General features: G+C 45.3%; 1 protein-coding gene across 1 annotated transcript; it reads left to right on the forward strand.

Annotated features, from left to right (window-relative positions):
• The first annotated feature begins 80 nt into the window (after positions 1 to 80).
• Tim17b (Translocase of the inner mitochondrial membrane 17b) lies at positions 81 to 13,223 on the forward strand. Its single transcript, XM_077631497.1, has 7 exons — positions 81 to 180; positions 939 to 1,038; positions 1,511 to 1,574; positions 2,068 to 2,196; positions 2,304 to 2,339; positions 4,537 to 4,611; positions 12,896 to 13,223. Exons 1-7 carry the CDS (start codon positions 155 to 157, stop codon positions 12,964 to 12,966), a joined length of 501 nt encoding a protein of 166 aa, XP_077487623.1. The 5' UTR covers positions 81 to 154; the 3' UTR covers positions 12,967 to 13,223.
• The last annotated feature ends 333 nt before the right edge of the window (positions 13,224 to 13,556 follow it).

Consider the following 13,556-nt stretch of genomic DNA (forward strand, 5'->3'; position numbering starts at 1 on the left):
AGCTGTAACTTAAATACAACTAATGAAGTCAACGCCACCAAAGCATAAGGTTTTTATTGTTCCTGTTTTTGTAGAAATTCTTTTAACGAACTTGTGAATAAACGTCTGGCCACATGCTTATTTGGCACTCCTCCTCCTCCTCCAAAAAAACAACATGGAAGAATACGCACGTGAACCATGGTATGGGGAATTTTCATTGATTTATCTCGTAACAGTTTAGTAAATCGAACTGTGTTAAAAAAGAGTGTTCAGTGAGTAGTCGGCGAACTGGTGTGGTCACGCCTCTGCTCTCAAAGCGGAGGTGTTTCATTCAAGGAGACCGGTCGCTGTGCTGTTGCATCATGGCTTAGTTGAGGCAGTGTGTGAAGTTATATCGTCAGTCGGTCGTAACTCATCGAACACTTTCATTAAACCTGCCCGCTTGAGCGTTACCTAAGCTTTGAGTGGACATTTTCGGACACGAGTGTGGCTATGGGCACAGCTCAGGACGGGTAGCTTGACCGTAAAACTGCGTTAAACTTCGTTTCCCAGACATGTTCTGCTCGGCTGCTCATTGGCTCGTATTAGCTATGTCACTCGAGGCATGTAACCACTTTTGGAATAGTAACGTTGATGTGGCTTCCACTGCCGGTATAACGTTTTTGATGACACCTCTGTTTGCGTGAACTTGTTCAAATGATGACTGAATTCTCCCAAGGTCGGAAACAGTCGTTCACAAACCCTTCCGCATTGTTTTGCAGCTGAATTCAGTTCCATCTTTTTCACAGATTACAGAAGCATAAACAGGGCTTGATGCCCGCTTTCGTTTCTGTCTGTGCTGGCTTTAAGAAGCATTGTTTTCTAGTAGCTTGAGTGTGTTGCGCTGATCTGTGACATTTTCAGTCTTCAGTAAAGCCTACAAAAAGCACATTCAGAGCATATTATGTGTCCTCTTTCAGCCCGTGGCGCATTGTAGACGACTGCGGTGGCGCTTTCACGATGGGTGCCATCGGTGGCGCTGTATTCCAAAGCATAAAGGGCTTCAGAAATGCACCGTCGGTAAGTCAGGGCATCAGTATGGTACTTTAACTAGTTAATGAATGTCAGGCACTTATAAAGGTGATGTCTATTTCTTACATTCACCTTTCTGTCTACAACGTGTGAAAAAAATAAAGCCACAGAATTTTGATGCGAGCTGCATGAGCAGTCAAAAAGACAGCAAGGCCCTGTACAGAACAAAGGATTGAGTAGTTCCTAGCATATTCTGGTGATAACTATTTACACAGTTTCAGAGCTGCCTCTTCTAATGGCTTCCTCAATCTTTATCCCAAACTTACAGTTGTGAACATCGTTTGCAGGTAGTAGATTTTTGTTTCTTGCAAATAGCACATTGCATGGAGAAAACATTGATGCTGCCTTGCATTGGAGACCTGGAAAAATTGCCTTGCTTTTGTTTATTATCCAGATCTTTGTAAATGTGTCTTATAGGTCCCTGATTAGCTGGCTGACAAGGTAACACCTTTTTTTCCAGGGTGTGAACCGCAGGCTTCTAGGTAGCTTAGGTGCAATAAAGGAGAGAGCCCCCATCATAGGAGGTGAGTAGAGACAACTTATTGCTTTGGTACTCAAGTCATATTTGCTCGGAGTTGGGCATGTTAACCTGTGAAACACCTTTTTACCTTTTCGAGTGGCTTTTATCTGTGACACTTATTGTTACCATCAAGTGGCTACAACAGCTTTACATTGGAATGGTCTCATTATATTTCAGTATAACACGTTCTTGGGCAAGTTGGTTCATAGCTTTAGTAGATGAAGCGCACAAAAACACAGCACACAAAAAAGGAAGACGCGAGACAGGTCTCGCGTCTTCCTTTCCTGTGTGCTGTGTTTTTGTGCGCTTCATCTACTAAAGGTCTCATTATAATTTGATTGCGCAGAATAATCAATAGCATTAGGCTTTCGAGTCTTGGACTGCTCTGCTAGATCAAGTTTTTTGCACTTCATGAGAGTTTTGCTTGAGGGCAGGTTTCTTGTTCATAAGCTTCTATTTATACCAATGGTTCAGATGCACAACTGTTTCCCATGCAGGAAACTTTGCAGTCTGGGGTGGCTTGTTCTCGACAATAGACTGCACCATGGTGAAGATTCGTAAGAAGGAAGATCCATGGAACTCCATCACAAGTGGTGCTCTCACAGGAGCCATATTGGCTGTCAGAAGTGAGTTCCACGCGTTAACGGTGCAGGCTTGCCTGACTGCAAATTTCTCTATTTGCAAGGAGGACCTTTGCTCGGCTTTACAGTCTTTTTTGCTTTAATTCCAACAGATGGTGCAGGTGCAATGGTAGGATCTGCAGTTATAGGTAAGCCTCTGCTTCATTTAGTTGAAATAAGATTAAATTGAAGGAGCACAAATACAGATTTCATGCTTTAAGTGTCTGTGTTGTTTTTGTCTATATATATGTATTAGATACCATTGGAAAGTATTGATAGTAATCACAGCAGCAGTAGGTTTACATGATACTGTAGTCGGATACAACTCAAGAACAAAGCAGCAAATTTCCCTCAATGGCCTTCCAGTTAAAGGTGTCTGCCGATTGTCATGACCTGTGGTTAATCCTTGGTTAATTGTCTGTCACGCTAGTATTAACCTCAGATTAAATGCGAAGTCATGAAAATCGGCCGACAACATTGGCTGGAGGGCTCCCTTTGGGCGGCATTTGCTGCTGTGTTCTTGAGTTGTATCAGACTATACCATGATGTCTGTGCAGGCACACAGCCAAGAAATTTTTTCTGGGAAGGGCCCGAAGTAGTTGTATAGGGCAAAGCCCAAGGAGGGGAAGGGGGTGAGCGCGATTTAGGGGGCGGGGTCCTGCCCCCGCCCCCCTTGGATATGTGCTTGTGTCTGTGGTTATTTGTGGCATCCAGTGAGGAATGCTGACTTTGAAGCTTTGTGGAGCTTGCCCAAAGTGCTCGTCTTTCTTGCATTCTCAATGGCATGGCGACCGACCAGTTTGCTAATTATGCATCTGGTACTCAATGCAGGGCGCTAAGCAAATTTTTTTTGTCTTAGTGTTCCTTCAGGGAATGTTGGTTATCACTTAACAAATTACATTAACGCAGAGCTCATGAGAGTGCTTAGTAAATGAGCTGCATGCCTGAAGTTCATTTATATACATAGTGTTAATAGGACCTGCCCTGCAGTTTTCACACTGGTGTTGTATGTAGCACGGTGCAGAAGAAGCTCCACCTAAGCTCCATCTTAAAGGTATGACGCATTAGCGTTAATGGGTTAACGTCCATATATGCAGAATTGGCCATTCTCGACTTAGCATTCATAGATCCCCTGGGAGTCCTCATGCCACTCCTGGCACTGTGGTACAACAGTTAAGCATTGCATTACTGCTTTGCGATGGCAGGTGTCGCCACCAGCGGCGCTTGCGCGTCCCATGTTACTTTTCCCGAGGAGAAACCTCTAGCCACCTATCACTAATTTAACTGCCACTTGCCATGGTGGGCAGTTTACTCACAATCTGGAGGGCAAGTTGTGATCACACCACAAAGTCACCTGACTCTGGTGGCCCAGCTGGGTTGCTTCTCTGGCGATCTTTTGGGGATTTTTCGCTCACAGTCAACGACGCCGTCGACAGATGGCGACACTGACAACGCCACTGGCTTTTCTGTGATACAGGCTCCTTAACGCTTGTGCGTTAAAACAAAAGTTTAGCATTGAAGATAAAGGCTATAGAAAGAGAAGGTACAGCACTTTTGTGAAAGGCATGCATGAAAAGCAAAGCATTAAGTGAGAAATTAGAGGGCTTAATCAGGTAATGATGTTCAAAAGATGGGCGGACAACACCTCTCCAGGTGCAAGTTTAACATCACAAATTCATTTGAATGCAAAGCAGTGAGATCCTGCACTGTGCATTTTTTAGCAGTGTTGCCTTGTGCTCTGCCACCTACCGTAATACCACCAGCGAAAAGACCCACTATCAAGAAAGAGGGGCTGGAAGAAAAACACTGTAGTGCTGAAGTAGCACATCATTGGCAGGCTGGTAAAATTGAAATGCAGTGGGGCTGACAGCTAGATATGCTAACCATGCATGCAAGGCACCCAAAGGCAAAAAAGGAAGCCTCTGACAAAGGGCTGGAGCCAGCAGGAAAGCTGCGCATACAGTCAGCTGAAGAAGAAAGGAACAGCAGAGGGAGGCCATTACAAGTGCAGTCCATTTGGAGATTCCAAGAATAGCTCCACATTACTGCATTGCAAGGGTCACCACAAGTAAGGTGACAAATGTGTGCTATACATAGGTGGAAGTGCAGCACATAGACGCATGCGTCGATCGCCTTCTTTGTGATGTCCCTTGTAACACAGCTGTCCAGCGCTGTTCCTCAAACTTTCCAATTAGCCCTAACCGCAGTCTTCCTGAAGACGAGCAATTTTTCACTTGAATCTTCAGGTCTTGTGTACAAAAGCACTGTAGTGGTGTTCAGACGTAGGTATGCTGCACATATGAATATGTGCGTCTGATCGTCTACTGTACTCTTGTCATTTTCCAGGTGGTGTACTATTGGCTTTGATTGAAGGTGTAGGAATATTGTTTACTCGGTACTCAGCAGAGCAATTCAAACCAGGTGAGAAAACATTGCAAAGAGAAAACAAGAAAAATCTTCCAATGGTTACAGCTACTGTTCTTTTTCTTTTTTTCTAACCTGGAAAAAAAGTTTATCCTGATAGAACTTTAGGTTGAAAATTTTCATGAATTTGAATGCACAGCACACATAAGCTATTGTTTCAGTCATCATTACGTGCATTTTCTCTGCATGCTTATGATGGTTTTTATGTTTTGTGCATGCTTAAGCAGCCCAGTGATTGAATGAGCAAATGTTTAGAGGTGTATAAACACCATTTTTTCGCTTGTGTGTTTTTTTTTCTAATAATGCATTAGACATTAGTGCAGGAAAACCTTGTTAAGGCGTACTTCTTGGGGCCATAAATAGATTGCCTGAAATGTGGCAGTACACCCACTTTCCCTCACAAGGTGTAGACAGCATGAGAGCAAACCTTGAGACAGCATGTCACACTGGAATCTGAAACTTCAGTACCATTGGCAGTTCGGTTTACTGGTAGTCACCGGGCCTCTTAAAAGCATGGAATGCAGGATACGGTGCAGTTTCCTAACTAGGCATGTGCATATAGTAATGAATTTTCAATTCGAAGCGAATAGTTGTTTTGTTCGAATAGTTTCGAATTGAAGTGAATACTTTGCGATTTTAAATGTAGTAGTGGAAAAAAAAGGCCATTCATTAGAGCTTATTTGCATATGCCAAAAGACATAGTTTGCAGAATTTACCAAGGCAACTGAAATAAGAATGAAGCAAAATAAAAATAATTTCTTTCAAACTTGCGTTAGGCAATGTTCAAACGGCAGCAACCCAAAGCATCAGTCGAGCACTTATCATGCGATTTTTTTAAATGCTGCTGCTTTAAACATACAGTTAAACCTGGATGTAACGAACCTCTATGTAACGAATTCCTGGATTTAACGAAATTTTTGAATTCCCTAACGCCGCCCCCATTGAAGCCCATGTATTTTCGACCTCGATGTAACGAAAACGTTGCGGCAGTTAACCTTGATGTAACAAACTCGCAAAGCTGATCAGTCATTACTTTTTGCACTTTTAAGGAAAATTCTACCAAATAAATGCACTATATTAGTGAATATTAGTATTGTACGGAGCCAACAGCTACACGAACGCCTGGGATCACCGCGACCAAGCGAACTTAGCGATGATGATGATAGCGACGGTTAGCGCGCGGCTAGCGCCGCCCCGTGCCCAACGTAGCAGCCTGTTCAGGCTTTGCTTGTGTAGCGTGGCACCAGGTGGCGTTTGTAGCGGCGGTTGATTTCTTTTGTTGCATTTTTTATGTATGGATTTGAAAAAAAGCATTTTTATTTTGTGATTTCCATATGTTTCAATGGCTTAGACACAGTTATGTGCAAGAATTCACTTTAAAAGCAACGCTGATGGCCGGTTCTTTCATTACCAGGGCGAAGGAAGGAGAGGGGGGAAAGGAGGACGAGACCGACGGGACGACGCGTTGCATTCGCCATTTTGCGTTTGTCCTGCGTCTGTGCGTGTCAGCTGTGCTCTCGTGCTGGTTCGTTTGACTTGTTTTGGAGGTGCTAGGCCTGCCGTCGGCGTGTAGTCGTGCGTCTCCGCTTGTAACTGCGTCGTCGGTTGGTCATGATGAGTTCTGCTAGTTCTACTGCCAGAAAACGAAAAGTTTTGTCTTTCGAAGACAAACTTGCAATTTTAAATGCAGTCGCCGCGGGCGAGAAGAAGAAGGACATTGCCGCCCGTTTCAGCATTCCAGCGAGCACCCTATCAACGATTTTGAGTGCGGAACACAACATCAGAAACGCAGTGGAGTCGGGAACAAGCTCGAAGAAAAAAAGCCTGAAGACGTCGACATATGCTGATGTGGACAAGGCAGTGTTCACGTGGTTTTTGGACACGCGAGCCAGAAATGTGCCCATTAGTGGCGCGATTTTGCAACAGAAGGCAAAGGACTTTGCGTGTATCTTGGGCCATGACGATTTCAAGGCAAGCAACGGGTGGCTGCAGGGATTCAAGAGCCGACACGGTGTCGTCGGGAGAGTAATCAGCGGCGAATCTGCCTCCGCAGACAGCGATGCTGCTGCTTCATGGGTGGCTGACAAGCTGCCTGGAATACTGAGTCGCTTCGAGGCGGCCGATGTCTACAATGCCGACGAGACAGCTCTATTTTATCAAATGCTTCCGGGCCGCACGCTAGCACTAAAAGGCGATGACTGCCGCGGCGGAAAGCAGAGCAAGCTCCGCATAACGATTCTGCTGTGCGCCAACCTCGACGGCACAGACAAGCGAGTCCCGCTGGTTGTCGGCAAAAGTGCCCGTCCCAGGTGTTTTAAGGGAACGAAGCGTATGCCCGTCAAGTATGTGGCGAACTCCAAGGCGTGGATGACTCGGCCAATATTTTCAGAATGGTTAACGGAATTTAACCAGGACGTCAAGCGGCAAGGCCGTCAAGTTTGCCTACTGCTGGATAATTGCTCGGCGCACCACGTCGAAGGCCTGCAGCTCTCGAACATCGAACTGCACTACTTCCCGGCCAACTGCACGTCCCTAATACAACCCCTTGACAAAGGGGTCATTAACAGTTTTAAATGCTGTTACCGACGCCGACTAATCCAGAAGATTCTTCTCGACATCCGGCTGGAACGGGAGATGAAGATTGATATTTATCAAGCAGTCGAGATGCTTGCTGCCTCCTGGCAAGAGGTCAGGGCAGAAGTTATTAGGAATTGCTTTTTAAAGGCCGGAATAGTAGCAAGAAACGCACAGGCTGGTGCCGATGACGAGGAAGACGTTTCTACTCCGTCCGATGTGGCCGAAGCGTGGAACGAGCTACGCACTAACGGTGGTGTACCCGACGACGTTGAACTGGATGACTTTTTGTTTGCCGACAACGCCGCCGTGGCTACAGAGGAAATGACTGATGCAGCACTGGCTGAAAGCGTGCAAGATGATCGTGATGATGGTGCTTGCGATGCAGATCCGTGTGACGTGCCTACTGCAAAGGAGGTGATGAACGCAATGGACGTTATGCGCCGTTTCGTCGGCTCGCGCGACGATGAAGGAGCTTTACATGATTTAGCTTCTTTGGAGCGGCGTGTCCTGCCTGCACTTGTGCCGAAGAAGCAGGCAGCAATTACGCAATTTTTCAGTGTAAAATAACGCCGCCTCTCCTCTTCTCTCAAAGCTCCTTTGGAAGCTTTTTTTTCCAACGGTCCCTCTCGGGGCCACCAATCGCGCTTCGGCAGAGCACGCAGGCACGATGATTCCCGCTGTCTCTCGCTCGAGTTCCTCTCTCTACACCAAGTCGCCTATGCGCAGACACATGGTGCAGTCGTTTCGCGCCACGCACTTCCACGTGCGCGGCGACGTAAGAACAGTCGTGTCACGTCATAAAAACAATTGACGAGCCTTCACGCGAAACCTGCATGTAACGAAAACCTGCATGTAACGAAAAATCGGGAGCTTTTTTCAACTTCGTTATATCCAGGTTTAACTGTATAAGTTGATGACGTCAAGAGTATGATGGAATCCCGTCTGGGCCGGGGGGATACATTTTAAAAAACAGATGCCGACCAGTAAAATGAAATTTGAAGTTGACGTTTCGGCGCCCAGAATGGTGGCCTTTCATTTTCAAATTAATTTTACTGGTCGGCGTTTCTGTTTTTTGAAAGTTGCTCACAGATTTACCGGACGCGTCGCATCTGATGCTATTTCTCTGACCTCTTGCACGCAGCATGTGGCCGCACTGCGCACGCATGATCGCGCGCTGGTACTACTGCTGGAGAAGGCTGTGGCTTGAGTTGTCCTTGCTTATGGTCATGCGAAAGTCTAAAGATATCAGCGAAGGCACTACTCACGTACCGAAAGTGGCATGTGGCATGCTGCTGTACACCAATCTGAGGACATGGTACCTGCGAGTTCTATGATGATTCCTTGCGTAAACCAACTTCGCAGCGTTGTGCGATCTGCTGCTCTGGATAGACGTGCATAGTTGGCATTGTCTAGCATAAAGCAGGTTGAGATACGAGCGCACCTTCTTACACTGTCAGATGCGCCGCTGCATGCACCTATCCTTGGTGAGAAGGTTTAAATGAAAATCTTTCTGAGGCGAATAAATTCATTTAAACACGCGAAAAGGTACTAGAGAACCGTAGGGGTGGTATACCCCTACACCAAGATAGTGGCCACAAGAATTTGGCAATGCTATATGAAGTGAGCACTGATCAAAGCATTTCGTGATGTTGGCTTTCTCATTGCAGTACGTAAAATAACTGGCAGTTCACCTCTCATCTAACTTCAACTCTCGAACGGTGTAAACAGTAGGGTATCACCAGCTTCGAAGTTGATGTCCTGCTACACATCATCATCATCATCATCAGCCTGACTACACCCACTGCAGGGCAAAGGCCTCTCCCATGCCTCTCCAATTAACCCTGTCCTTTGCCTGCTGCGCCCACCGTATGCCCACAAACTTCTTTATCTCATCCGCCCACCTAACCATCTGCCGCCCGCTGCTACGCTTGCCTTCTCTTGGAATCTACTCCTCTACCCTTAGGGACCAGCGGTTATCTTGCCTTCGCATTACATGCCCTGCCCAAGCCCATTTCTTCTTCCTCTTGATTTCGACTAGGATGTCATTAACCCACGTTTGTTCCCTCACGCGCTCTGCCCACTTGCAGTCTCTCAACGTTACACCTATTATTTTTCTTTCCATGGTTCTTTGCGTTGTCCTTAACTTCTGCCCCTTAGGTGAGTACCGGTAAGATACAGCTATTGTGCACTTTTCTCTTGAGGGATATCGGTAACCTGTTATTAATGGTCGGAGAGAACCTGCCATACGCGCTCCACCCCATTCTTATCCTTCTAGTTATTTCCCTCTCATGATCCAGATCAGCTGTCACTACCTGCCCTAAGTACTTTACCACTTCCAACACTTCGCTGCCATTACAGGTGCAATATTTCCTGCGGTTCATTTTGAACTATCTTAAATTGAAAGTGGGACACAATCTTTTTCATTATACTGAAGTTAAAAATACATGGCATTCTGTGGATGCGAAGTTATGAAAACTGGGATACTTGGTTACAACGAGGATTTCGTTACATTGAAGTTGATTACATCGAGGTTTAATGCTTTTACCTATCGGGTCAACTTTTTTTTTTTTTAGTGAGAGCTACGAATGGGGAGACATCTTATATATGGAGTCAACTTATACGCAACAATATACGGCATATTCACTGACCTTGTAGAGAAAGATACTGGGGGTATTCCATGAAGGAAGGCACGCACGGAAGCTTTTATTCGCATAGGACGACATCAATCCATGATTTGTGTCTGCTGCCGAGGCAGCCTCGCATCTTTAAAAGCACATAACCAAGGTCCCAACTGCTCTATTAAGACCCGTATCTGGGAAAGCTAGCAAAGCACATGTAGCACGCATGAATTTTCTCGGATGGTAGTGCCCAGGGTGTCTTCAGCTTCCTCGTCGGCATCACTTGCATTGGATTACGTTTCCTGGTGATAGACCCACGTGACAACGATAAGCGATAGCTATGGCGATGGGCGCATCTGTGCATTTTGGACTGTGCAATCATACACATGGCATCTGTGAACAAGGTGGTGGTGGGGCATCGAGTGTGGCGAGGGTGGGCTGGCTGGTGCACCCCGGCGATGGGAGCAGAGGGTAGTTTCTCTGCAAGCATGTTTGCAGTTGCAAGCGTGCTCGTTGCACGCTGCACCATGCCGCAGGTGGGTTGTATGGGTTAGGAGCACCTGTGAAGTTTCCTTGCAATGCACAGCATAGTCAGGGCTGTTTTATGAGAGACTGCTTCAGCTTCACACAATGATTATATGTTTGCGCTAACCGAGACGTTCACAACAAGCCACTACGTGACGAGCGGGCACCAAATGCATGAGATTTAATGAAAGCTGTGTTGCTGATTTCATGTAACGGTTCTAAGTGGAACTACTGTTTAAGTGAGTTTGCCCTAATGACGTTTGACTGTATACATGGATTACCCTGTGGTATTCCACTAAGACCGCTAGATAATTTAAAATTTGATTTCTTCTCTGATGCTGTTTCGGCTTCAACAACTGAACGATAGCAGTGACTTTGAAGGTGGATTTAGGTCACATGAGGTATGAAAAAAAAATGCAATAGAATCGCTGATACATCATTTTAAATCATTGAAAAGTTGAAACCAGCCTGCTTCAAGAGCCCTAATGGCAATAAGTGACGTATCAACGATTCCATTGCAGTTTTTTTTATGCCTCATGTGACCTAGACCCTCTTTTGATGTCACAGCCATAATTTGAGTGATGAAACCTACACACCATGAGAGAAAAAATTCAATTATAAATTATTAGCATTTGCGCAATACCGTGGGGTGGCACATGTATATCAGTGTCTTATGCGTCATTACAGAAAAGAAAACATGTAGCCGTGATTGGGTGTCTTATACTCCTTTTAGATGTCTTTGCCTCTTTTGATGCAAAGAGGCATGGTACCTCGGCCAATATAGGCTTTGGACAACTCATTTAGAGCAGGACTGGTTGGGGTTGGAAAGGATGGTTAGGAGTAACGTTACTGTGCATGCACTCTGGATTCCTGGCCAAGTCCTAGGGGTCTGTTAGTGCATGTAGCAAATCTATCTAGTATTACGTTCATTTATTCATCAAGAGAGTGGTGTGGATTAGTTCCTGTAAGTGAAAGTAGGCTGAGGCAAGACATGGCAATGTTTAGAACGGATAGCAGTGCTCTCTTAAAGTGACAGTGGTTATCGTGGCAAAGGAAAGTTTGTGATAAGTTGAACGAACTTGCAGCTATAGAACTATGAATGCTGGCACAGGTTGAGTAAGTGCAGTTTCCTGAAAGAGGTCTTTGCTGTGGCGTGAACCCAGCTGAGCTGATGACGACAGAGATGACAGGAAAGATCTTTCTTATATGTGACTATATTTTGTTGCTGCTTACATCAGAAAAGTACATGAGATTATATAACCAGAGCATTCCGGCAGTACTCAGCCGTGGCACTGAAATTTGGAACTCGGCCTACAAAAAGGCTAGAAGTTAGGCTAAGGTCAATGCAGCCAGCAATGCAAGTAAACAAAATCAAATAGGACTGAAATAAAGCAGCACGGATTAGGAATTAAACATAAGTTAAGGGTATTCTAGTTGAACTTCAGGAAATGGACAATAACAGAGCACATGTATTGCAGTAGAGCCCCTATATAGTAAAGTGACTGCGACCCACAAAAATCTTTACTATACCAATGTCTTTACAATATCAGTTGTTGGTGGTGGCCTGGCTCTGTAATGCCCTTTGGCTACTTGCTAAACACAAAGTGTTGGTTTATAAAAGAAACACCTAGAAGTATCTGCCATCCTGCTCTTGCATCTCTTTGGGATTATTTATTTTCAGTTACCACATTTTTTATTTCATTTACGTCTTGTGGCATTTGCTCGAATACAACACGGCTGCGACTATAACGCCAGTTTGATTCCATGTGAAGATCTAAGCCTTGAGTGAGCGCGGCATCATCTGCCACAGTCTCAGCGTCACGTAAGAGGCAATAGCTAAGAAACGCGCACGACATAGTCAAGCATGGCAAAACCGCCACGCAGTGTCGCCGCGCCTCCGCTTCCATACTGCGAATGTTCGCCGTTTTCTACCTTTCCCTACACCTCACTGCATTTTTACTCTTATCTTCTGGGCGACCCGCACCACCTTTTTTCTACTTCAATTTTTTTTTTCCCGTGCACGCCGCACGCTTTGCCTCACGGCCCAAGGACTTCCGAAAGTTGGCTTCTCCTCGCAGTTCTAGATCTTGGGTGGTGAAGCCATCTTAAAGAGCACCGTTTTATCTTCTTTGGTATCCATTATTGCCTCCAAATGTTGACCCCGCGATCTTAGACTTCGCGCATGCCGTGATGTCATAATTTCACTGGAAGTACGTCACCACAGCCGGGCACTCTTTACTGTAGCCGTTTCTCTGGAAAATAATCTTTGCCACAACCGACAAAAGAAGTGCAGACATCTATGGACGGCCAACTGGGACCAATGTTTCATTTTACTATAGCGGGGCTATACTGTATTCATAACTGATATCCATTAGTCTGTTACAGTGGTAGAATGAGTATCGAGGGAAAGAAAACGGCGGGGGTTTGCAGGGAGCCAAAAAAACATGAAATTTATAGGGGTAGTATGGCTCTGTCTCATACAAAATCAGATCATCAGAAGGGGGCTTTGGCCTTCAGTGCACTCACCTGTGCTGATGACAACGATGGCTTTTTTGTTGCAGTGAATCCACAAATGGAGGACCCATCACAACTCGGAGCGTCACCATTTGGCGCAAATTCACAGTACCAGTAATAGGAACAGGCCTGTGCACAAGTAGGACTGCGTGGTGTGCTGGACATACTGTACTTGTGGCTTGTCACTAATGTGCACTGTGGACGGTCACCAACTCTAGTGTTGACGGAGGACACTGATTAGTTGGCCATGAGCATGGTTTCATGTGCATATTCAAAACCATCTGAAAAGTTGTTCACTTCTTCCAAAGAGTGCCAGACCTGTAATGCAACACGGTCGGTCGAGTGGCATCTCTAATAAAAGAAAAGTAGTACTCATTTTATTGTGAATTTGTGTCTACAGAAGGCACTCAACAAAAAGAAGTGTATGTTATAGTATATGGGTATAACTAGGTCTGTACTAGTCAGTTCTAACCGGAAAACACTGATTAAACATTTGCCAATAAAAAAAGTTTGGAATCGGTTAGAACCAGAAAGCACTGGTTTAAACACAGTTTGGCACTTGCCGATGACCTTTTTCATGGAGAAACTTTCCTGCTTCTTTCCTTTTCAAAGTACAACAAATGCTGAGGAGGCACTCAAGAACAGTGCCGTGGATTTTTTAAAACCTACATCGAGGAGAATATTACGAGACTTCGGTTCCTCCTACAA

This window comes from Amblyomma americanum, chromosome 7, assembly GCF_052857255.1.
Source record: "Amblyomma americanum isolate KBUSLIRL-KWMA chromosome 7, ASM5285725v1, whole genome shotgun sequence".
Classification (NCBI taxonomy): domain Eukaryota; kingdom Metazoa; phylum Arthropoda; class Arachnida; order Ixodida; family Ixodidae; genus Amblyomma; species Amblyomma americanum.